The 26,550-nt window shown below is 44.6% G+C and overlaps 1 protein-coding gene across 6 annotated transcripts in view; it reads left to right on the forward strand.

The window, feature by feature from the left end:
• SASH1 (SAM and SH3 domain containing 1) overlaps positions 1-26,550 on the forward strand; it is a 299,036-nt gene that overhangs the window by 193,823 nt on the left and 78,663 nt on the right. For all 6 annotated transcript variants that reach the window (XM_014531305.1, XM_005883721.2, XM_014531308.1 and 3 more), the window contains exons 3-4: positions 11,608-11,658; positions 11,773-11,822. In XM_014531305.1, coding sequence (XP_014386791.1) covers positions 11,608-11,658; positions 11,773-11,822 — 101 coding nt within the window. The remainder of the gene's footprint in view (positions 1-11,607; positions 11,659-11,772; positions 11,823-26,550) is intronic.

A 26,550-nucleotide genomic window follows, 5' to 3' on the forward strand; every position in this document is an offset into this window, starting at 1 on the left:
TAACATAGATCTTCTATGCCGTGGATATTATCCGTCCCGGTTATGGTATGGGATCTTGTTAATGTGCTGTGTATATGTGTAAATTTTGAACTAAACCTGACTCTAGGTCTATAGAATGAATAACATTAGGAAAAATACACTTTAAATGGAATCAATTTTGTTTTGCTTTCTGATTGTAATAGTAGTACATATATATTGTAGAAAAGTAAGAAGATACAGAAAAACCTCAAATGGAAAATAATTATGCTTAAGCCCCGCCCCCACTCCCATCTCAGATATAACTACATATAAACACTTATTTCCTCCCAGGTTTTTGTCTGTACATATATTTGTTCATCAAATATTGAGGACCTACTAAGTGCCAGACACTCTGCTGGGTTCTGGGGATATACTAGTGAACAAAAGGTACCGAAGTTCCTGACCAGTAGAGTTTACATTCTATATATGTACACCCATGCACCCAAATCCACACTGGGAGCAAGGTGGTGTGTTTGCTTATATTCCTTAACCTCCTATAAGGAATACTCTTTCCTTATTGAATATTCTTCAGTACTGTAATTTTTAATGATTATATACCATTTTACCTTGTGAGTATGCTATAATTTATTTATGAATCCCCCAATTCGAACTATTTAGGTATTTTTCCAATCTTTTGTTGTTATAAAAATAAGTAATCTTGAACATCTTTAAATGTACTTCTTCATTTTCCTTACTTACCTTCTCAGGGTAGTTGATTGAATGTGAGTTTAGCAGGTTAAAGAGTGGGAACATTTTTTTTTTCCAAATACTTTTATTGATTTAAGAAAATATATTTTTATTTATTTCAGAGAGGAAGGGAGATGGAGAGAGAGGGAGATGGAAACATCAATGATGAGAGAGAATCATTGATTGGCTGCCGCCTGCATACCCCACACTGATCAAACCCACAACCCAGGCATGTGCCCTGACTGGGAATCGAACCGTGACCTCCTGATTCATAGGTCAACGCTCAGTCACTGAGCTGCACCAGCTGGGCTACTTTTATTGATTTTTTAATAGAGAGAGGAAGGGAGAGAGAAGAGAGACATCGATGTGAGAGTGAAACATTGGCTGTCTCTTGAACGCTCCCAAATGGGGATTGAGCGGGCAACCTTTGGGTGCATTGGAGGATGCCCAACCAACTGAGCCACACCGGCCAGGGCAGAAACATTGTAGACTCCAGAAGCACTGTTAAATTACCACCTGGAAATATTGTCATATTGTACAGATTGCACTCCCACTAGCAACATAGCTGCACTCCTTTTAAAATTTCACACTTCCTAGTGTTTAATATTATTTGGAAAAAGAAAACCTTACCAGTTTGATGAAAGGTAGTCTCATAGTGTTTCAAATTATACTTCTTTGATTATTTCTAAGAGCACACATATTTTTATGTCTTCATTTCTGTGTCAGTTGCCCATTTTTCTATCTAAAGTAGTGTTTTTCTTATTTATTTGTCAGCACTCTTTATGTATTGAGCTATTTAGACCATTATCATGTATGTGGCAAGTTTTTCCCTATGTCAGTGGTTCTCAACCTTCCTAATGCCGCAACCCTTTAATACAGTTCCTCATGTCGTGGTGACCCCCAATTTCATTGTTACAAATTGAACATAATTAAAGCATAGTGATTAATCACAAAAACAATATGTAATTATATACGCGTTTTCTGATGGTCTAGGCGACCCCTGTGAAAGGGTTGTTCGACCCCCAAAGGAGTCTCGACCCACAGGTTGAGAACCGCTGCCCTAGGTGGAGAATATGTATTTTTTTTCTAACTTCTCCACCAACCAAATCATAAGAAGGGAAATGAAGAGGCTGCCTTTTTGCTGGGGATGAAAAGTTGGATTTTCAACCAGAATCGCTCTCTGTCATCACAGCAGCAACCGCTCAGTTGCTGTGATTGCAGTACCTGCGGGCGGTAATGCCCAAGAAACACATCAGTTCTACAGACAGGGCTGCCTTTAGTGCTTTGACAAGGGGGCATATGAGCACTGAGTGAACTCAGTACTGATTAAATGGTACTCCACCTTGCCCCCTCCCCAGAGTAATCCCGGTGCATGTGAATTTAATTGAGTGCTATCTCCTATGAACCTCAGGGTTACAGATCACACCTTCAGGTTGTAGCAAGAAAAAGTTGGGCCTCGTGGTTGTGACAAACAGCTGCTGTTCTGAACAAGGGCGGGGGTGGGGTGGGGGGAGTATATTTATGTTTAAACCAGAGTAAACTATGCAACCAGGTAATAATTTTGAGCAATAAATACTTTTGCTACAGTAACCGTTAAAGAAACAGATAAATCACAGTAATTTCAACATGGCACTTTAGCCATTCAATAAATGGGTATTTTAAATTTCATTTGCTTTTTGAACTAAGCGCAATAATTTATAGAGTAGTCATTTAAAGATTAATGTTCAGAAGGGAGGAAAATCACTACACAAGAACAGAAACATATTATTTATGTATATTACATTGGGGTTTAATCTGCCTGTAGTTTCCATTATAAACCTAAGTTTCCGGCATTTTTAATACAACAATAAAATGTGTGCTTTAGGCTAAAATTTGGCATTTGTCTCAACATCCTGAGATTCTAATTTTTATTTTATTCTTACTTTTTTTTTCTTACATACTATGGCATCTTACATGTATTTAAAAATGTTTTACATCACTAAGTAACACTATTAATTCAAAAGTTGATTTATTTTAGAAGTAGGTTTGTGACCATCGTTGATGCTGAAGCTTCTTAAGCTGGTTACCAAGGTTTTAACAATTGTTTGAAAATATGACTCAAAGAGTGAGAAAGAAGAGGGGTCAATGTCATGATAGCACCATTTGATTTCGCAGCTACAAAGACAGTAATATTGTACTAAATTGTGACAAAATGTGAGCCAGTTTATTAGAGGGTTCATTAAAATTTAGCATCTCCAGTTTGGCCAGGCTACATAATTTTATGTAGCCCATATTCCAGTACCAAATCTGCTAACTAATCAGTTCAGATGTTATTTATATGATAATATGGAGGCTTTTGTTATTTTGACCATGAGCTCCTGAAGGTCACTGACTATTTTATAGCCCCGGTACCCAGCATGTCAATTAAGTATAGAGTTCACACTTAAGAAATAGAGGTTGAACAAATGAATGCATGGATAATGGGTCAGTTATGGGCTGTCTGTCACCAACTTGTAAAGGTTATCCATCCTAAAATGTTTGAGTCATTGGTTAGAACTTGTCGTTCATTTTGCCATTAAAATATAATGTAAAAGGTAAATTACTCCACAAAATCTTACTTGATTTCCAGTAATAGAATCACAATAGTCAGACAGAGGTTTGACCCATTTCCTGAAAGAACCTCCATCCCAGGTAGCAGATGTCCCTGTGGTCATGCTCAAATCCTCCAATGACAAGGATTTCACATAATGTAAGTAATTTATTCTATTTTGGACACTGGATTTACTTGCTTTTCTTCCTCCCTTTCTTTAAAAAATAAATAATATTGAACCTTGGCTGGTGTGGTTAGAGAAAGAGGAAGGAAGAGGGAGTGCAAGAGAGAAACATCAATGTGAGAGCAAAACACTGATCGGGTGCCTCCTGCATGCCCCCTACCAGGGATCGAGCCTGCAATCCCTGCATGTGCCCTCACTAGGAATCGAACTTGCAACCTTTCTGTGCGTGGGACAAGGCCCAACCAACTGAGTGACACTGGCCAGGGCTATAACCTAATATTTTTAAAGGTTATTTCCAAATAAGTGAGCTCAAGATGGCTTTTAAAAAATTACAATGTTTTCTTTGGAAGTTTTAGACCAATTCAATATGTAGTGTCTTCACTAATACTTGGATTTTATTTTCTTTATAATCATGCGTTACTTAAAAATGTACTAAGTGCTTTCGGCCCTCGCATCCTCCGCCGTGTCCGTGTTCAGGGTGCTGTGGGCCATGGGAACCTGCTCCAGGCAGCTGCCTGGCCTCCGCTCCCTAGAAGCCTTTTGCATGTTTGTATTTTCCTTTCCTTCTCTGAGTAAACAGCCCAGTTCCTCCCATTGATCCTGTTTATATGATCCCATTTCCAGACACCATGCTAGCGGAGGTTCTCCCGGTTTTCATTATCCTCCGGAAAACACGGCATCCAGAGCCGAGCACAGCTGCCCAGATGGCTCTGCCTCGTGCCAGAGCAGCGGGGCCTGTGATGTAGCCCTCGAGTGGACGATTCCCGTGCGTGACCTGAGAAGTCACTGGAGTGCAAGCCCCCTGAAGGCGCCGGCGGTGTTTCTCACTCTTTCATCCTTGCGGACTAGAACAGTGCTTAGCACCGGGAGTGTGCTCACTCGATCTTTTTAAAATTAAGGGGTGATTGGATGAAAGAGGAGCTGGGGAGGAACCAAAGGAAAGCGAAGTTAAGTGGGGTCATTTAGTTGCTTCCTGTCGCTTTTGTCTCATGTTAACGATCCCAATCAGCAACAGCAGCGGTTGTGTGCGCTTGGTGGGCGCCGACACCATCTAGCCTGGCTGGATGTCATGTCCACCGCTGGGAAGTGCCGAGGCCATTTGTATGGTCCTGTTGATAAGCCAGGTCCTGCTAGTAAAATGAGAAATTGAATGATTCAACTTGGTAGACTTGTTTTTTTGGATAATTAAAATGTCTTCACTGGGCCTTTTAAGATTTAAATTCATGTCATAGCACTCTTAGGTCAGTCTTTAGGTGTGTTCTTCTAGCAAGACACAACTTAACTTCCAGTCTTATAAAGTGGTAGATGCCGCAGGCGTGTGTGAATCGCCCACGGCAGCCATTTCCCCAGCCGTTTAGAGCTTGGTTCCCTCCTGGGATCGAAGGGTCAGCAGTCACCCGTGGTGTTTTATGTGCTCAGCATGCAGTCCTCTCGCTTTTCCACCTCCTCCTTCCTGGGCTCCCGGTGGAGGTGAGCTTGGCTTGGAGCTGGGCTGGTGGGCGCCTGACCTTCCTCTCTGCCTTGGGAACGGGAGAGGGTCTTCGCCCTCCTGCTTTTCCAGCTGTGAAGTTCATTTGGCTTCGAGCACTGGCAGCATTAAAGGGCGGAGAGGTGTGGATTTCCACAGCAAGGTGAAAACAACGCTGGAGTGGGGAAGAGGGCATGACATGTTTTCCAGGACCTTATTCTGCCCAGTGGGTTTTTACTCTGGTGTATTTCGCAAGGGTTTCATGACTTTAGAGTGAAAATGTGGTCCTTTAGGGTCAGAGCCTCAGCTGTATGCTGTGGGTGTGACTAGATGGACGTGCACCTGCACAAGCAGGTGGGTGCATATATGCACTCATAGACTTTGGTTTGGGTTTTGGCAAGCCACTGATTTCATCTAACAGTGGTTCTCAACCTTCCTAATGCCGAGACCCTTTAATACAGTTCCTCATGTTGTGGTGACCCCCAATTTCATCGTTACAAATTGAACATAATTAAAGCATAGTGATTAATCACAAAAACAATATGTAATTATATATGTGTTTTCCGATGGTCTTAGGCGACCCCTGTGAAAGTGTCATTTGACCCCCAAAGGGGTCACGACCCACAGGTTGAGAACCGCTGATAGAAACATTTGTTCTTTTTTTGCTGCTATGTTAGATGTAATAAACATTTAGGGAGTTATTATTTCCAGAGTTGTCCAAGTTGACAAGAAATGGATTTGAGGTCCCCATCACCGAGTAATTTTTTTGTCATCTGATTCCTTAAAAAAACAAACCAAACCAAAAACCCATACAGTACTATGGTTTAGTCTCCTTCAGTCAAAATAGGAATTATGAGGTGATTTCTAAAATCATCATGGACCTTCACTATGCATCATAAAATTCATGCATAGTTTTTTATGACATTAGTTATTACAAATGTTAATACTTCAAAGAGAACAATAGTGTAAGTAACTGTTCACATTTGGTGCATGTCCTCAGACCTTTTCCTGGGTGTGCGCACACACATACTCTTACACATGTTGGCCTACGTTTATGTTTGGTTTGAGTTTCACTGTTATACTTCACTAAGGTAGGGATGTTCCTTTAGCATTTATAATTTACCAACTCAGTAAGAGTTTTAAATGTCAATGATATTTGTCATTCTTTTTCTTTTCTTTTTTAAAAAATATGTTTTTATGGATTTTAGAGAGAGAGAGGAAGGGAGAGGAAGAGGGAGAGGGAGAGAGAAACATTGATCTGCTGCTTCCTGCATACCTCCTACTGTGGATCAAGCCTGCATCTAGGCATGTAGGGCCTGACCAGTGACCTTTTGGTGCATGGGAGGACGCTTAACCAACTGAGCCACACTAGCCAGGGCGATATTTGTCATTCGTAACGAAGGTGTCCAGATGCGGCTTAATGATGAATAGTTTAATCCATATATCAACTTTTATGCATCCACTTTCATTTTAAATTTACTTTAAAAATTTAAACTAAGTCATAATACCCTAATTTACAATTATAGGTTCGGTTTCAGTCGCTAGTGTTATGTGGCTCTCTGGATATTGAACATGGATCAAATTTTAGAGTTACTTCTCACTAAATGCTTCTTAGCATACTCTGCAAAGTGCAAAGTCAAAGAGCATATCATACTCAAACAAGTATTAGGATATATTTGTATTTTGGGAAATAGCAAGTACTTTTCTAATGGACTCTTTGGTTGTGTTCAATTTTGCTTTTTTTGGTCTTTTTCAACATTTAGATGGAATATCTAAATTTATTGAATATAATTTTTTTTTTTTTTTTTTTTTGCAATGGCCAAAAAAAGTCCTCCAGTGCTAGGAAAGAGTCAAATTCTTGACGATTGAGGCATTTGCTCAAGGTTGAACCACAGTTAGGATTTAAACCTGCTGCTAAACCTTATCAATATAAAAATTGTGATATCTCATGATATGGTGTCTAGGATTTTCTTAAAAGTAAAATAGGGTGGGGCTGAGGCATGGGTGAAGGTATAGGTAAAACAAAACTGACCATGAGTAAATAAATGTTGATGCTGGGAAGTGGGAATTTGGAAGTTCATTATACGGTTTTCTTTATTTTTGTATTTTTGAGATTTTCTATAATAAGTTTGAAATGAGAGAGATAATAACTTTAGTTTAAAACATTGTGATATTTTAACCTTTAAGTCAGGGGTGGAGGATGGCTGCCCCGAGGGCCTTACCATGAAATCATTTGGGCTGGCCCTGCCAAGGCATTGGGGGTGAATTAATTAAATGTTTAACCAAATATAGCAGGCTAACTTTTAAGTCAATAATTTTGTATGTCCTTCGGATGATGTTATAATATCCAAATGGCCCTTAGCAGAAAAAAACATTCCCCTACTTTTAAGTGACAGGTTAAGGTTGAAATCTATCGCCAAGTGTGCTACTTGAGTAAACTATAAAGTACACAAAAGAGTCCACATGGACATTGTCATGAGTAAATTGTCTCACCTCATTCCTCATTTCAAGAACTTAGCTGAGGCCCCATCTCCTAGGCACTCAGGATGGCAGGCTGATTTCTAAATCAGGCCATGATGATATTCCCCACCCGGTGCTCTTCTTCCCAAGGGACCTTGACTCTCCTCCGGATGAGAGATGGGGGCTGTGCGGCCACTTGCCTCTAGGAGAGTTTTTGACTGCTGCAGTAGGGACACGATCAGAGGCTATGTGAGAAAGGGTAATACAGCTCCTGCTGGGCTCTCTGGGTATGCTTGCTCTTGAAACCCAACCTCCTGCTGTGAGGAAAGTCCAAGCAGCTACCTGGAGCACCCCTGTATGGAGTTCCAGCAGATAGCCCCCGCTGAGGTCCCAGCTGCTAGCCAGCACCAGCCTCCAGGTGCTCCAGCGAGCGTGCTCACCCAGGATGATGACCCCAGTCGTCACCCAGCTGAGGCCCAGGCACCATGGAGCACACACACACCATTCCCGTTGCCGCCTTTCTGAATTCTGACCACAGAATAGGTGAGCATAATAAAACGTTTGTTGTTTTTGCAGCTAAGTTTGGGGTGATTTGTTACACAGTGGTAGTCACTGCTGCATAGGTTATTGAGGGAGAGAACAGTCAGAGTATGTTGAGAAGGGAGAGCAGAATCTTGTTTCTCAGAGATCCTCTCTTTTTACAACATGCCCCAAAGATAGATAGATACTATTTCCATCAACATGATGACTTCCAAATCAGAAGCTATACTATGAACCATCAATATTTTCCCAAATGAAGTAGTTTGGGGCTAGGCCCTCAGGTAGATCCCTTTAATTCTTATTACTCTGCCTTCCCCTTCACCAGGACTTCCTTCTGCTGGAACTCAGGGACCATGGCTTCCTGCCCCCTCCCCCTAAACCAGAAGCAATTGAATTGGAAGCCCAGAACTGGCAGCCTAGTTTATACACTGGACATGGAAGGGGATGTCTTGGAGCCTTTCTCCGTCCATCTGACCTGAATTCCTGCTTCTTTATTATGTGGGCAGCACCCTTTATTGCTCACACATAGCTAGTGCTCTTTCTGTCTGATTCCATCAGGGCTTTCCACTCCACATTGCGCCATGAAAAAAAAAAATATTTTTTTTCTGTGATAAACAGAAAAAAATGTCATCCAGCACTTCCACTGCATACCTATATGACAAGTCCATTAAGATGTATTTCATACGCTGCACACGGGTGTTTTGTCCTGGTGTATATCAGAACACCTGCTAGCTTTCACTCTGTAATGTTCCATTTCTCAGGCTCCGTGGGCCCACAAGGGTTTGCTATATTTTTTATTATATATATTTATGTCTTAAATATTTTATACAAGTCACACATACATGCATGATAGTAATTATTAATTACTCTGCACATTTGTCATTGTATAATGTGGAATCCATCAGTGTCATAGTAATAGAATTTTTCAGTAGTCCATTCTGTTTTCTCTCCAAACATCATATAAGTCCTTACTTAGTGGACGGTTTTACAGCTTTTCCTTATTTGTTTAATATTTTTTACTTGAGGATGTGTTTGCTCTAAGAAATACTTCTTAATAACGATGGTAGTCTTTCCTTAAGAGATGAAATTGATATTTGCTCTAAAAAAACCCATTATTTTGTGGAATGTTCTGGGGGGGAAAAAAAGAAAAACACGACCGGAAACATCATTGTACAAAAGCTTCTGTTTAACATCTCCTGTTCCTGATAAAACAGATGTTCTGCATGGAAACATTTACTGGGTCTATTATTTTAAAGGGAAGAGTTTTAACACATTGTATATTGAACTACCACTCCCCCCCCCCCCAATTTCCTAAAAAGTAGTAAAAACACACTCAAATGTTTTATTATAAGTAACAAAATAACATGTGAAGATGAATTGACTGTGGAACATTTAATATGGTTGTTACTAAGTACCCGCTTCTGATGCAGGAACAGGTACATTTTGCACAACATACCAAAAATGTTATGTTTACAATATTGAGTGACAAAAGGTGCACTCAATAAATAAAAACGCAGATAAAAATGTACAATGCCAGCAGAAAATGCCCTATCATGGACTATTACCTAACGAGGTAGAGACTTAGAGTTTGGGAAGAAAAGTTAAGAACTGAGGAAGGGGAGAGAGTTGAATCAGGCATTAAAAAAAAATTTTTTTTGATGGTTTTGGGAGGACGTCTACTAGAGTTGGGTATTAATTAAATGGGCATTTCAGAGAAAATTTCAGAGGAACTAATAGAGTTCGTTATCACTGTGAGTCTTCCATACTGACTGCTGAAGAGGGCGACTTAGAATGAAAAAATGGCAAAATATACCTTTGCTTACCTTCTGCTATTTAAGTTGGTAAATTTCTCTACGGGACGTTAAGAGGTTAGCTATCAGGGCATCAGGATTGGACTGCACACCAGGAACCTCAGAAATACGCACCCCTTCTGTTGATTACACCTGAGTCTGACATCATGCCAATTGGACTTGGAATGTAACTCAAACGTTTCCATACATTGTCCTGTAAGAACAGTGTGTCAAGTTTGCCTGTGATGAGCAAAGATGGTAATTAAAAGCAGGACCTTAACCAGAGAGAAGTTCTGTGTTGCTTCATGCCACTCCCTGCTTTCATAACAAGTGAGGCCCCGGGACTAGGGTGAGTGGGTCCAGGGCAGACTTATCTCTGTCGGTCTTCCTGTCCCAAATCATCCTGTTCTCAGACCGAGGCACCCCAGTACATTCACTTTGTAGTCTGTGTCTGTACTGGGTTCCGGTTACCTGTTTACATTTATGAATTTACTCTGGGTTACACTTATTATTTTATTGCTAAGTTTAAAAAAATATCGATCTAGTTTGGTAATCATGCTAATGATGAAATCAGCTACATGAGTAAACTGAACGATTAGATGGCAGGTGAGAATTTTTAAAAAATAGATCTTTATTGTTGAAGAATAACAGATGTCCCCCCCACCTTTTCTTTTCCCATTGACTCCTACCTACCTCTCACCCGCCCCTCCAAGGCCTTGAGTGACCTGCTCCTATTTCCAGAAGATTAGCTGAAACTCACAAAACATTCTTCATAGAGTACATGTGCTATTCTAAAGAATATGGCAATTATTAACACAGCTAACTATCATCTGATATTATTTCAAACATGTATAATGTTAGTGATAGTACTCCTCTAAAACTGCCCATCATCCTGCTTATGACGTGTCGCCCGGTGGGGGGGGGGGGCGACTGGCCCTGGACAGTGGACCACACACTGGTGAGGGCCTCCCCGTCAGCACCCCTGTAGGTTAGAATTTTCCTCTATTTGGGAAAAATATCAGTGTGGTGGTCTGTGCTCCGTTTACTAGTGTAACTCTTATTTTCCCGTGGCACATTCTAACGCTTGTAATGGCGCAATTGTCCTGTTTTGCTGCTAAAGCTTATTTCACTAATTATTTTCATCACAGGTAACTGGTTTAGTTTTCCTTTTCTTTTTCTTTCAAAGGGGATACCATCTTTTTAAACTGTACAGTGAGAGTGCTATCCTACGTGGTTTTATCTCTGGAAGTGTTTGCTTCCTGTGCTTCCTCTTTATGACTTAATGACTTCTCAGTGCACTTGCAATGTCTTGCATTTACTTCCCCTTTTTACTAGATGCTGGAAGTTTTTTGTTTTTAAATTTTCAGCTAGAAAAATTCATTTGTACTCTGGGAGCCTGGTGATTTTTAGGAATACGGATAATACCAAGTTAACTTTCCACTTTCCTAAAGACACTTACAATTAGCCCTACATCATGGAATGCCCTGGATATATTCAGAACTTTAAAATCCGATCGGAACTCTATTGAAAAAGAAACTGAACACAAACAGGTCACTGTAAATTCTGTGTCCCAGTGACCAGCTGATCACACCTAGAGAATGAAGTCACCATTATCTGTCAGTATTCGTCATTTAGATTGTACCTTTTGCTTCTGCATATAACATTGTCCGTATGTCAGGCTGTGGAGTTCAGAAAACAGTTCTATTTTAAGAGGCCAGAGCTCTCATTTCAAAAACACTTTAGTTTTCCCAGAAAATCTGTTTATCTCCGCCATCTCCTCCCACTGTAGCCGAGCGTTTCCCAAATCCCCCCGTCTCTGGTTACAGACCGACTTGTCTTGCTGTGTGCCACGTTTGGAAGTCAAATTAAACCAGCATCTGTTCTGTTTTAGGAGAAAGCCGATGCCAGCCCCACGTCACTTCAGCTGCGGTCCCAGATCGAAGTAAGCACAGTGGCTTTAATCATCTCGTTTTGCTTCTGCTTTTTATTTTTTAAGTGATATTCTGATGAAGCCTGCTGCTCTGCCTGTACTGATGCTGTGAATTCTCTCTCCTAGGAGTCGCTTGGTTTCTGTAGCGCCGCGTCAACACCAGAAGTGGAAAGAAAGTAAGTTTCAGGATCAGAAATTCTAGGAAAAGGGTCTTTCAGATCCTTGCCGAGGGGGATCGTGTTGTGTATGTTCTATGGAGCTTGCTGTCAGTTTCCTTGTATGTTGTGTGTATGAGTACATGTACAGGGGTGGGCAAAAGTAGGTTTTTGTATAAGTACCCACTTTTGTGGGTCGGTAGTTAAATTACCAGCCATCATTACCTAGAAGATAAATCATAAGTAAGGATATGAAATAACAACAACAAGAAGACAAATAATACAAGTAAATACTACAATAATAAATAATGACTGTAAACATACTTTTGCCCACGCCTGTCTATAGGTAGATAATAAGAGCATGTTTTCAGTTGTAATTTATTTGGTGATGCCTAACGATTCTGCGAAGAGTTACTGATTTCACACTGCTTATTGTGAGTGAACCTTAAATGAATACCTGGAAGTGAGCGTGGAGAAAGGGAAAGGACAGTTAAGTCAACCAAAATGGGTTTTCTTCTTTTACATTAGTTTTGGGTATACGATGAAAGTCATAAATGAGGAAGCAAGGTACAAAATTAAAGTACATTCCAGGGTAAAACCACGATTGAAACATCCTCTCTGCAATTTGATTTGGTGGGTGACCTTAGAACAGGAATAAATGCTTGTGACAGAAGGTGGCAAATGCTCACGGACCTTCAAGGTAATATTTTTGCTTCCTCATCCTAACTTGGACCCTGTCATTTTTACTCCCTTGGAAGATAATTCTATGTTACAGCTCGTATTTTCAGTATTTCTTTTACCTAGATAAAACAACACACATGTCTTTTTTTTTCTATGACCTTTCCCTTTTCTACTTTATTCCTTTATAATTATGCTAGAATGTTCTATTTATGACCTTCCGAGGTTAAGAAATTTTGAGAAAGTCCACTTGTTTAAACAGACACTTCCTTTGGCACAGGGCCACCTATACTGTTTCATGCCAAGAGAGACATAGAAGTGGTTTAGGAATAAAGTATTTCTGGAATGAAAAGCACACGTTGGGAGAGCGTGTGTGCGCTTTACAGCACAGCCCTGCCTAATCCGTCCACGTGTGTGTGCTGCTGGCCGAGCCGCTTCTAGGGGGGAAGGCTGCTTTGCCAAGCCTTCACTCTCAGTTGAAGAGGCTCAGCAGATCGGGTTCAGGACCGAGGCCCCTGGGGGGTGATGCGCAAAAGAAAACCAAGGCACTGCCCACTCAAGGTCAGAGGATGGATGGATGTGCAGTTATCATGAATTTTCTTTGTTTTAGTTGCATATATTCTCCCAGCAACTTAGTAATGTGGAGGAGGCTGAACTAGCCACAAGATGTGACTTGACAATGACCTTGAAACTGGAGGTACTGTGATGTTGAGCAGTAAGTGTTAAGCAGAAGTGTTAAGTGAGTGGGCTGTAGGGTCACCTGACCTACTTTGTGATTCAGGCTGAGAACTCAGGTGGTTCCCTCAGAATCTCCAAATCCTTCAGGAAACAAGAAATGTCTGCCTTTCCTCCTGCGAGGATGAATTTCCTTTGTTTTAGTTGCATATATTCTCCCAGCAACTTAGTAATGTGGAGGAGGCTGAACTAGCCACGAGATGTGACTTGAAAATGACCTTGAAACTGGAGGTACTATGATGTTGAGCTGAGCGTGGGCAGAAGTGTTAAGTGAGTGGGCTGTAGGGTCACCTGACCTACTTTGTGATTCAGGCTGAGAACTCAGGTGGTTCCCTCAGAATCTCCAAATCCTTCAGGAAACAAGAAATGTCTGCCTTTCCTCCTGCGAGGACGTGACTCACCAAATGTGTACTAATCTTAGGCTCAGCGTTTCTTCTTCCCCTCAATTGTGGGGAGTCATTCTTTCCGTGTTTGTATCCTTCACTTAGTGAAATGTGGCATGACTCTTGTGGCCGACAGAGAGACTGACAGCCTCCTCTGAGGTTAACAACAACAACAAAAATTGAAAGCATACACACAGGAAAGCTGTTGACAGACCGACCTCTTCATCTGCAGTACTGCCATTTTGTTTGTGTTCTTTCAAATGGTTTACTTAAACTTTGGTGTTTCTAAATAAATGGAAAGTTTTAATACATTTTGCTCTTCACTTTCTTATTAATAGTTTTTAAAAATCATGGAATTTTTTTCTTTTTTTTACTTTAAAGAACTGTTGAAAAAAATGTTACACTTACAGAAAATTTACAATTGTGCAATGAATGTCCATATAACTTTTACGTAGACTCACTGATTTTCACACTCTTGCTCTCTCTTTTTCCTATATAGTATCACTAATCATGATTACTGCCAAACTATTTGGGAGTAAATTGCAGACATCATGGCACACTCCTCTAAATACTCCAGCTTATATCTCCTAAGGACATAGACAGTCTCTTACAGCCACAATATAATGACCAAGTAGAGGCATTTTAAGACTGACTTTCCTAAAGTACAGTTTATATTCAAGTTTCTTTCATCGTCCCAGCAGTGTTTCTTATAACACTTCTTTTTCAATATAACACTTAAAAAAAATCATTCATTGCATTTACATGTCATGTTTCTTGTCACATTTAATCTGAAAGGACTTCTTGGCTTTTCCTGGTCCTTTATGATGTTGATATTTTTAAGGAGTGTAGGCTGGTTGTTTTGCGAAATATTCCTCAATCTGGGTTTCTTTTTAAGATTCAGAAAACGCAGTTTTGATGTTTTCTCCTCAGTGCCTCATATCAGTTTGTCCCATTATTGGTGTTACTGATTGCAATCATTTGATTGAGGTGATGTCTGTCGGGTTTCCTCTGAGAAGTTACAATTTTCCCTTTGCATTAAAAAATATTCTGTGGGAGATCACCTGAGACTTTGTATCTTGTTCCTCACCAAACTTTTACCTAATAGTTTTAAATTCCCTTAAAAAAAAATGATTCTAGAGAATGAGGAAGGGAGAAAGAAGGAGGGAGGGAGGGAGGGAGGGAGAGAGAGAGAGAGAGAGAGAGAGAGAGAAACATTGATCAGTTTGCACACCTGCTCCATCTGACTGGGGGATCAAATCTGCAAGCTGGGTATGTTCTCTGATCAGGAATCAAACCTGAGTCCCACTGAGCCACAGGGGCTAGGAGATTCCTTTAATGATTCTTGCCTGAATCTATTTTAACTATGGCTCACAGAATGGTGGTACTTATTCTTAAATTAATAATTATTTTGGATTAAATCTTCCAACAATGATTATCTAGAAAGATTGAGGTATCACTCTGGGCACTCTAGGTCAGATTATAATCGGAGTAGGTTTAATGCAGTGTCTATGTTGAATTGTTTGTATTTGTGTACTTGAAAATGCAAATACTTTGAAATGCAAAATCCTGTTAGTCTTCAGATCCAAATGCTTGCTGGTAGCTTCCCAAGCCCTGGAGGATGACCTGGCAAACCAGACAGTTGTGTCTGGTGCCAACCAAAATATCCCTCTGAGTCAGCAGTGTTGTTTTACGGGTAGAAATTGTCTTATGTGTTTTATTTGAAAGGCAAGAGAACTCAGTCAACAAAAGTGGACGAATCCTACAGCAGCCCCGCCCTTAGACGCAGATTGCACTAGACCACGTGGGAGTCGAGCCACTGGCCCTTGTGACTCCTGCCTTCCAGAACTACGGTCCCCCTCACCCCACCCAGTTGTCTCAGGAGCCTGGGCACACCTTGCTTTTTCCCTTCTCCCCCTAGTTAAAACCTGCTTAAGGAAGGTTTCAGGCATTAATTGTGAGGAAAATGTCTGATTTCTAAAAAAACACATCATCTCTCCCAGGAGTATTTAGCATTTAACAATACTATAATGATACAAGTCTTAAATTATAGTAATACTAGAGGCCTGGTGCACGAAATTCGTGCTGGGTAGGGTCCCTAGGCCTGGTCGGCTGGGGCCTCCCTTCCCCAGCTGCTGGCTGCTGGCTGGGGCCTTCCTTCATTCCATGCTGCCCCCTGGTGGTCAGAGCACATCATAGCGATTGAATTCCTGGTCTCCCGGTCAAACTCCTGAGGGGACAGTTGGCATATTAGCCATATATATATCTATGTCTGACCGGAAGAGGTGGGCGTTTTGTAGGGGAGACAGGCAGTGAGAAGTCCGACAACTGATATCACTGCCCCTGGATACCCTGCCTGGTGGGGCTGCTAGCTGATACTAATTTGGCCTGGAGGTGTGGGTGACTTGCATGATAGATAGATGATAGACTATAGAGAAATAGATAGATGGGGAGCTAGAGAGGTATAGAACAGACCTGCCCCCCACTAGTTCGACAAAGGTCCCATTCATCCTTATGTTCTTATAGTCTAATCTCGCCATGTGCTTTCACTGAACTAGAATAAATAAGACCAAGGGAGCTTTCACTGAAACCTCTTCTATTTATATCTATTTATGTTGGCTATTGAGACTGCCTACTCATTACACCAATCTTCGGTTTGTGTCAACTGGCTGAAAGGTGAATGTTAGTTAAATTTTTTGTTATTCACCAGTTAGTCTCAAGAATATCTAGAAAGCAAGGCCATTTTGCTCAGAGATATCTTTATAACTGTATCTATTAGAAACGAGTTTAACCTCGAATAATGGAAAGCATGACAAATAGTGGCATAAACAAACCCAAGGTTCATTAGATAACCCTTGTCCCATGGTTGGGACCGAGGCTCAGTAAGCTTTCAGGAACCAGACTGTCTTTTTTGGTGTGTGTGTGTGTGTGTATGTGTGTGTGTGTGTATAAGCTTTCAGGAACCAGACTGTCTTTTTTGGGGTGTGTGTGTGTGTGTGTGTGTGTGCACACCTGTGTGCTTGTCCTCCTGTTTTAAAGTGGCTGCTGCATCTTCCAGGTGGGAAGGAGAGACAAACAGGGTGAAGGGAAAAAGGTAAAGGGGCAAAAGACCAAAGGCACATTTTTTTAAAGCTTTCTGAGAAACCCCGTGCAATCCTGTATCTCACTCGTTTCTCCCTGCAGCTCCTGTTCGGTGAGCACTAGCTCTGTGTACAGGATGTTGGCCTGGGGTCCGGGATATTGTGATGAAGAGCTCACAAGAGCTGCATGTAGGGAGATAGGTTAGGAAAAACTATATGTCTAAGATGGTGCTTTGGGGAAAATAAAGCAAAGAAAGGGTTCCCAGAATTGGGGCAGTTGGCCTCCATAGTCAAAGGGGCGTTTGGAGAAGTGAGTTTTTAGCTGAGCCCATTGCTGCCCTGAACAAATCGGGCTTCCCAAGGAAGGAGGGAGAAGAGACAACGTGTAGGAAACTGGCAGTCTTTTCCACAATAATTTAAGCTTTCATCTGTATGTGTGTATACAGAAAGGCGGGGTAGTCTGAAAATCAGCTCCATGTCTAACACATAAGCTCTGTGTCAGGATTATTTAGATTCATTACTTCTGAGGAAACTTGTGGGGGAGCCTGTGGTTTTATCTAGGTGTGTATTTAGAAAAAAGTAGTCTTAAATGGGTTGGCTCTTATGGACTGAGAATTGGAAAAGAAAAAGCAGGAAATAGTTGATAATGTTTATTGAGTGCTTATTGTGGGCCAGCAACTGGTCTAAGTACTTAACATTGACTCATTTAATCCAACAACCCTATGAGGTTCAGTACAGTATCATTTCTATTTACAAATGCAGAAACTGAGGCACAGAGAGGTTAATAAGTTGCTCAAGGCTACACAGCTAATACGTGGCAGAGCCCAGATTTGATCCCAGTTGGGAACCCACTCTCCTAACCTCTCCAGTATATAATTCGAAGTACTTGTATTGCTTATGCAATGGAAAGGTTAGAGGCAAATTGAGTTCCTTAGCATTAAATAGCAGCAGTTAAGACCTGCATTCCAGTGGTTCTCTGGGAACTCGGAGCAAGTTTTACTCTGATTCAGATATAAGCTGGGTCTCTGTTATTTATTTATAGAGCCAGGAGGGTCCAGAATAAATCTCCAGGCATCGCCTTAGCCACTATTCATAAGCTCTTTTCTACTAAGTCTTTCACCAGAGTTGAACATGCAGTGATTCAAGTTTCACTTTTTTTCATTACCTATGACTACACTTGAACTATTTTATGGTGAAAAAGTCCAAAAAATATATATAGCATGATGGAAGCGGAAGATAAATAAAAGGCGGGGAAGCCATTAGAGCAGTGTTCTGGAGTGGAATAAATGGATGGTCTGCAGTTGGTGAATGTTCTGTGTAAGCGTTCACTCCATTTGCACATGGCTTCGCTCATGGATTTGTTTCTCGGGCAAGCTGATGAGTCTTTTGATTCTTTTCTCCACCTCAAAAACCTTGGTCTTCACCTTCTTCCTCCTCGGAGACTTCAGGGAAGAAGCTCTTACACCTGTTCCAGTTCCTCTCACTCATCTGTGACTCTCCGGAGGGCTTGCATCTCTGACCTTGCCTTCCTCCTCCCCCTCTCCCCCCATATCTGCTGTCTGCCCACTGGTGCCCTTGCATCGTCCTTGGACCTGCTCTCCAGGCAAGGTGAAGCGCCTGCAGTTTCTCAGACAGGCATGCTGTGCCTCTGAAATTGATGCTCCTTCTGGGGGCTGTCTGTCCCCCACTCTCACCGCCCTCCCACCCTCCTTACCTGGCAAGCTCCACTCAACCTGAAAAATCCAGCTCTGGTCTTGGCTCCTCCCAGAGTAAAGAGTTGAGGTGAAATGTCCTGCTGTTGGCTTTCCTGCCACTTTTGCAATGGACTTCGGTGAATGAGGGCATGTATGTGGGGGGTGGGGGGGGGGAGGAGAGAGAGAGAGAGAGAGAGAGATCCATTCAGAACTCTGGATCTTTTATGTTAAAGTCTTCCAATAATGGATAAATGAGTGGGTGACTGTGTAAAAACATGCAGAATTCCTTCTTCATCCCATGAAAATCTTGCCATTCTCCCAAACCCTCATCCTCCTTCTCTCCTCGCCCAGTTACCAAGGTCAATGGCAAAACAGTAACTATCCCAGAGACCCGCCCGCCTGCAGAACCTTGTTGCCATTGACTTTCCCGTTGCTGCCTGTGACAGTGTGGCTTCTGCCTTATGTTTTGCCCACTTCCTGCAGTTCCCTTTTGTCTGCTCACCCTTCACTTGGGTGTTCCCCTGGGGCTTTTTATCCAGCCTGCGTGCTCTCCCAGGATGCTTACAGTGCCCATGGCTTTGAACTGCTGTCTCCAGGCACCTACCTCAAATCCCCATCTTGCCGTGTCCTATTTCCCAATCCCGCAACCTGCCCGCTGCAGCCTCTGGCCAGATGCCTGCTCGTTACTGTTGTCACCCCACGCTATGCATCCCTATAGCACAGTGGTTCTCAACCTTCCTAATGCCGCGACCCTTTAATACAGTTCCTCATGTTGTGGTGACCCCCAACCATAAAATTATTTTCGTTGCTACTTCATAACTGTAATTTTGCTACTGTTATGAATTGTAATGTAAATATCTGATAGGCAGGATGTACTTTCATTGTTACAAATTGAACATAATTAAAGCATAGTGATTAATCACAAAAACAATATGTAATTATATATGTGTTTTCCGATGGTCTTAGGTGACCCCTGTGAAAGGGTCGTTTGACCCCCAAAGGGGTCGTGACCCACAGGTTGAGAACCGCTGCTATAGCAGAATTCATTACCCCTTTTTCATCTTCCTTCCTTAAAATTCCCCCATTGCCTTCACCCCTGAACAACCACTTGTCAACTTTCGGTTTCTATAGATTTGCCTGTTCTGGACATTTGGTGGAAATGGAGTCATAAGTATTTTCATTGATGAGCTTGTTTCACTTAGCATAATATTCTTAGAGTTTCACCATGGTTCATTCCTTTTTGTTATAGAAATGCCACATTTTTTTTAATTTGTTGATAGATGTAGAATTAGGGTTGTTTTAACTTTTTGACTGTTAGGAATAATGCTGCTGTGAACATCTGTATACAAGTTTTTGTGTGGTCATCTGTTTTCTTTTTTGTTTTAAATCAACTTGAGATACAGTACACATACATCCCATACAAGTCACCCATTTAGAGTGTACAACCAAAAAGTGCTTCGTACATTCCCAGGTCTGTGTCACCATCACACAGCCAACTTACACCATTTCCATCACCTCAGAAAGAAGCCCTGTTAACGTTAGCAATTGCTCCTGATGACCTTCCGCCCAAAGCAACCACTCATCTACTCTCTGTCTATATAGATTCACCTGGTCGGTACATTTCCTACAATGTGCACTTGCACACAAGGGCTTGCTTTCTTTTTGAAAGAATATCTGTCTGTTACAGCTCCACTAAGAATGGAGCTTTGAATCTAATTTTTGGTAACCTCCAGCCTCCTTGAAATATGTAAGAAATTCTTTTACTAAGTTCTTTCCCCAGTGAGTCCTCCTCACTCTTCCTCATGAGCTTGTTCCTAGAAACTGCTGGGGAGGGGCTCAGTCTTCATTTCTTTGCGGAAGCGCCCCGGGAGGCTGGCGGGGCGCTGGTTCTGCTGCTGTGGTCCTGAGAGCTTTCCCTCCTGTGTGACCAGCTGGGGTTCTCTGTTCCGTCTCCTTCACGGATGAGCACTAGAGACCTGCTCGGGGTCACGGAAGGCCCTGGGGCGCAGACCAGACTCAGCGAGAGAACCGCTGCTGAGGCCTGCGCGTTTGCTAGGAAATCCAGGTCAAGCCTCGTCCCTGGAGCTGAGACGAATGCATCCTGTTTCCACATCCTGTTTGTGGCAGGGCTGTGGGTGGGGAGGGGAACACCAGGTTTTCCCGTGGGGGACGTGCACTATGGGCCCCAGTGTGAGGAAGCCAAGTGGAGGCATGTCCTTCAGGGTAGTTCACACGCCGGGTTGGCCTGGTTCAGGGGGCTGTGTCATCGCTGAGTGCCCACTGTCCTACGTCGTCTGAGCCTTTGAGCTCACCAGGGTGGGAAGGGCAGGCAGAGCCGCAAGCGTAGGTTTCACAAAATAAATGGGCTGCACCAAGAACCAGGCATCGGCGTGCATGTTATGTATTCTTTTGCTTTACTCCATTTACCGTCTGCCAAGGCTGGTAAACTGCCACCTGCCAAGGCTGTGGGTACGAGGGCAAGGTCACTGTCAGGGGTTGGTACTTTCAGTGCGCTCCCCGTCTGTGATTGATCATCTGGGTCACCTTCCCCCCTGGCCCCCCGCCAGGCTTCAGCTCAGTTACAGAGATGAGTGTGAGTCAGGTGGTCTCCAAGCTTCCTTGTGGCCTGAGCCCTCTTTCATGTTGTGACCCAGTCAAAAGCACGCCCTGGGCCCCAGCTCTGCGTAGCCTGTCCACCGAGGCAGCTTGCTCTCGCTGGTGTCGGCGCTGGTGTGGACGAGCCTGAGCCCGAATTTAAGTTCTGCTAGTTGTGGACGTCACTTCTCTAACCTCAGGTTCCTAATCGATAACGAGCCCAATGACATCTCTCTCTGAGGGTCTTTGTGCAGGATGCCTAGTGCGGTGCCTGGCATTGGACGCGGTGCCCACGTTGCCCTTCTTCCATCCCCACCTCCCCACCTCCTCTGTAAGGCGGGGCACTGACCAGGACAGTGGCCATGTGACTGTCGTTTTCATCCTCAGTCTGAGCACATGGGGCCATACACAGAGCTCCTTGATGGCCACGGCTACTTACTAGTAAAATATGCCGTTTCCGCCTGAGCTTTCCTTTCTGTGCCCCAGAGAGGGGGCAGGGGCTGGGAGACAGCCACCCGTGAGGTATGTGTCTGTACAGGCGGATCGGTGCCTGCTCACGTGTGTACTGCGTCGCACAGCATATTTGAAGGGCTCAACATTCCAGAGAGCACGGGCTCGGGGCAGGGCCAGCTGTGCCAGACTTCTCCACCTCAGCTGTTGCTCTGAAAACGCCGTTGCCTTTCACCCCGTCTGGGGAATGAGCCTCCAGCTGACCCAGCCCAGGCTGAGCCCACACGCCTGGGCCGCCTCCCTGCCATGCAACGGCCGGAGACAGACGTGATGGCCAGGAAGTGTTCAGTATGGAGGGTGGCAGCTGGCTATTCTCTGTTCTGCAGGTGAGGTCATTAACGTATGGGGGCGAAGAGGAAGGTGGGTGGGAGGGAGGCTGTCAGTACATAAGTACATTCCTATCCTGGCAGGTAAGGCAAGATCCAGACCTCCCATTTTTATGTGTAAATCTTTCTTACAAAACTATTATGGAAATGGTGGCTTACAGAGGTTTAGAAGGACTTAGTACTTTTCCGAGATCATGAAGGTCACGGTCACAGCCTTGGGTGAGGCAGAGGTGGACTCCTTTATCTGCTGAGCCAGGCCTTCTGCATAGACTCCACCCCAGGGGCCACGAAGACAGGTGCTTAGGGAGGACCCGTAGTGGGCTCGGTGGCAGGGAAGTTTGACTGAGTTCACCTTTTCCCGTTTCTGCTGTGCAGACAAGGTAGGCAGGCTCTGGGAGGGTGGAGAGGAGACGGCAGGCGGCTGTCCTCTTACAGCCTGAAGAAGGCACGACAAGATGATACAGTGTCGGGTGACTGCAATGCATAGGAACTGCCGGAGGAGGGGCAGTCTGTCCCTGGGAGGCAGGCGTGGGGTGGCAGCCACATAGACTCGGTATCAGTCAGGGCCCTCTAGGACCATGGTCGGCAAACCGCGGCTCGCGAGCCACATGCGGCTCTTTGGCCCCTTGAGTGTGGCTCTTCCACAAAATACCACGTGCGGGCGCGCATGTACAGTGCGATTGAAACTTCGTGGCCCATGCACAGAAGTCGGTATTTTGAGGAAGAGCCACACTCAAGGAGCCAAAGAGCCGCATGTGGCTCGCGAGCGCGGTTTGCCGACCACTGCTCTAGGAGAAGCAGATGTGAAGGTGGCCCAGGTGAGGTTGATGATGTGGCGTGAAGTCAACAGGACTGGCATTTGGGGCAAAAACGATGCAGGAAAGTGGGGAAAGAGGACAAACTGCCACCAACAAGAACGGGCTGAGACCACGTCATCTCACCACCTCCAAGCGAGGCCTCTGCATGGTGAGTGGTGCAAGGAACCTGCAGAAGCACCGGTGTCCCTCGTTCCTCAGGAGCAGAACAGGCCACAGGGCCAGGACCCGAGGAGCCCCAGGAGGGGACGCGTGGGAATCCGCGCCCTGCGGGCCTCGCTCTGCCCCGTGCCACCCACGACCCAGGGGACATGTGATGACGCTGTGTCCTGCGCTGACCTTGACGCATAGGAAGAAAGTGACGACTGCTCTACTTCTGCTTACGGCGTCTCACATGAACTCTCGTGTGGCCCACAGGGCCCCGGCGCTGTGCAGGGACGGGGTTCTGGGAAAGCCCTCCCGCTGAGCTCACCTGCCGGACTGCAAGTCCACTGCAGGTCCCCCCAGGAGAGCTCGGGAGGGATAACCGGGCGGTTTCTTGTTTCTTAGGCCAAAATGCAGGGAAGGCACAATCCAGGCAGAATCGGGGCGGCTGAGGTGTGTGAGTGCAGCACCTTTGGGGTGGGCACGTGGCTCCGTCAGCTCAGGAGCTGCCTGTCTGTGTGAGGAGGTGGGATTGGATGCCCCCCAGGAGGCAGGCAGACCAGTGGGAAGGGGGAGAGATTCTAAAGGTCTGAAACTTGGCAGAGCTTTTTTTTTTTTTTCTCATGATGCTTCTGCTTTAAAACTTATTGAATCCATCGGTTCATTCCATCACCCAGTCTTTGAGGAGTGTCTGCTGCACTCCAGGTACATTCTAGTCAACACTAAACCCAGCCCCCAACCTCTTGTCCAGAAGTTTTGTCCGAATAACACCTTACAGTTAGGAGAACACCGCCTGCTTGTTTTACCTTATTGTATTCTGTATTCCTTTCTGAAATTCTCACTTATGAGAGACTGCCGTCTGTATCTCGGAGATGTTGAACTGGAAGGATAGGAGGGATGGCGAAGGAGGATGTTTCCCAGTTCCGACTGAGTCAAACCGGGGGTTCCAGGCACATCCACTTATCAGAGTTAGCTGGACAGCTTGTTGACCAGACGGCCCTCGGCCCCGCCCAGGAAAATGACCTGGATTCTGCAGATGGGGACTCTGGCGCCCTGAGCTCCCTCCCCAGGAGGGTCTCCAGCAGCCGGCTTGTTTACGAATCACTGCCCACCTGTTTCTTGCCCGTTGGGTTGAAGCTCTGTGGTTCTGCTCCACATCTCAGTCATCAGTGGAACCAGGGGCCGATCCGCTGACCCTGGCGGAGGTCATTTGTCATCGTGGTGACCCTGGCAGCGCCGCTGGCATGGGATCACCTCTGGCAGCTGCCCGTGCGTCACTTGGGATAAAGCTACAAGATCAGAAGGGGGAGGATGGGAAGCGGTCAGAGAGCAATGTGAGACCGGCCGGGGATGACACAGTACAGGGAGCCCTTAGTGGGTGCAGAACTGGAGGCGCAGGGATGTGGCACAGATGTGTGGGAATTTAGAATCGAGATCGGAACGGTGATGGATGTTCACTAGACTTACAGTGGTGATGATGTCCCAGTATATACAAATGAGAAGTCATTGTGTTATAGACCTGAAGCTAACAACATTCTATGTCAGTTATACCTTAATAAAAAATGACATCTGAGAAGACAGGTTAGTGTGAGTTCCCATTTTCATAGTATCCATAACAGAAAATTTCCACCTGCTGTTCCTGAAGGAATGAAGAGTGAAGAGGACCAAAGGAAGGTTAGGTTAGCTATGGCCGCGGCCACCGTGGAAGGGACCTGGTCCTCTGTGCTGTGGCCAGGAGCCCCGGGCCAGCAGGCCGCTCCCACAGCCATGCCCTGAGGTGGCCTGTCCCTGCGTCAGCAAGGTCAGCAAGGCCGGGGAAGGTCCCCTATGCCCACAGGCCCTCCAGCTTTGGCCTTCAGAGGTGACTTCATGGACTCCTCTGCTCCTTCAGAGCAGCTGACGGAAGATGGGCCGGCAGCCTGGGCCCCACATCCCTCCTCGGGCTCCTCTGCACCCAGACAGCACAGCAGCCAGCGTGGCCAGCGAGGCTCGGGTGATGGTGAATGGGAGCCTCTGTTTGTTTCCACTGGGAAAGTTCTGACCAGCTTCCTGTGCCGTCTCCATGGAAACTGACCGAGGAGATAATTGAATGGAGCCTCTCTTCCTCCCATGGCCCCTCCCCCTGCCCCCACCCTGAGGCTGAGGCTGGTACAGGCCTGCTCTTTGCAGCCAGTATCTCCCCATAGGTCCATGCAAATTTGATAAGAAAATCAAAGGCCGGTTTTCCTTACTGTGCCAACCTCCTCGGGGATAAGTTACCCCATACGCAGCCTGTACCAGTCAGGTGGCCTTCCATCGTCACACCCGTCTGGAGCTGGGCCCTGGGTCCCACATCCTGATAACCAATCAACCTTGCAGAGGGAAAGGGCAGACGCTTCCCAGACATCCAGCGGCCTCAAATCTAAGCCACATTTCCTTGCAGAAAAGCCGTTCTTGGACTACGTATTTATTACAAACATGTAGTAAATTTTAAAGGGGAAGTAGAGGGAAGGAATAATTTCCATTTACAGAAAAAATGTCAACAAGGCTGTTTACAGTCCACCCCCTCCACCCCATCCCACCCCACCCCCGTCATGTTATAAAAACTAGCTTTTGTGATAAAAAACAATGTGCTAAAACCCTGTTTTATTTTGCTTTTGACAGTTGAGTAATTCTTAAGATCTAAAGATCTAAATGAAATTCAGAGTTCACATCAAGGCCATAAACGGAAGGCATTTCGTTTTTACTGGTTACACCAAACCCAGAATGAACAGAAGGTGGAATTCAAGGCCCTTTCCTTTAACACCTTGACGTGTTTGCCTGCAGAGGAAACCTCAGAAGCCAGAGCTTCACCTGGGCTGTGGATTCCAGTGGCCAAGTCCCAAACTTCAATGGCACTTTCAGTGCCTGTGGTTAGAGAAAGCGCAATTGATGTGGCTTTGGGCTCACGGCGTCCTGCCTGGCACTGTGACTACAGGAGAGGCCCTTGCCTTCATGAATCTGGTATTTCAGTGGGAAGAACATCGGTCTGGGTGTCTGAAGAGCTGAGTTTAAGCTCCAGCCATGTGACATAGAAGGGAAAGGTCACATGAACATTCCAGGCCTCAGTCTCTTCATCTGTATGATGGGCTCAATTCTTTTCAGGGTCTCTGGGAGCCTGAAAGACGATGACATTTATATGAATATACTTGGTAAACCCAGACCCAGTGCTTCATAGAAATTGGTCATTTTTACTCCTTCAACACAGTTAGGATTATATTTACTTAGGTGTAACCGAAACCTGGCTGCCATGTTGAGGCAAATGGGGACATATATATTTCATTTAGCAAAGAGTCTGGAGGTTCCAAGTCTGATACTGCTGCTCAAGGAATTTTTTCTCTCCTCTACCATCCTTACTATGTGACTCTCTTATGAGAGAATGACCACTGCGTTGGCATTGTGCCCATGTTTCGGTCAGTACCCACGGGAAGGGCAAAGGGCAAGAGACATGTGAAAACTGAGTCAGTCCTTCTCATTATGAAAACACCAGCTTTCCCAGAAACACCCTGCTATACAGTTCCAGTTACATCTTGGCCAGATGCTGGCACCTGGCCTTGGCGAGCTGCCAGCCAGCGTGGGGGAGGTGAGTATCTTAACGGGGGTACACAGCCACCCAGGCAGAAAGAAGATGAGCATGGATATTAAGGTGGAAGGCAACAGGCCTTGCCTCCGGCTATAACCACTCACTCAGGCATTCCTATCTTGCAGCCTGTTGATATCATCTACCCAATGATACTGTACATCCCTGGACGGTGTGGGCCATGTGTGCACGAT

The sequence above is a fragment of the Myotis brandtii genome, unplaced genomic scaffold (assembly GCF_000412655.1).
Source record: "Myotis brandtii unplaced genomic scaffold, ASM41265v1 scaffold8, whole genome shotgun sequence".
NCBI classification, from domain to species: Eukaryota; Metazoa; Chordata; class Mammalia; order Chiroptera; family Vespertilionidae; genus Myotis; species Myotis brandtii.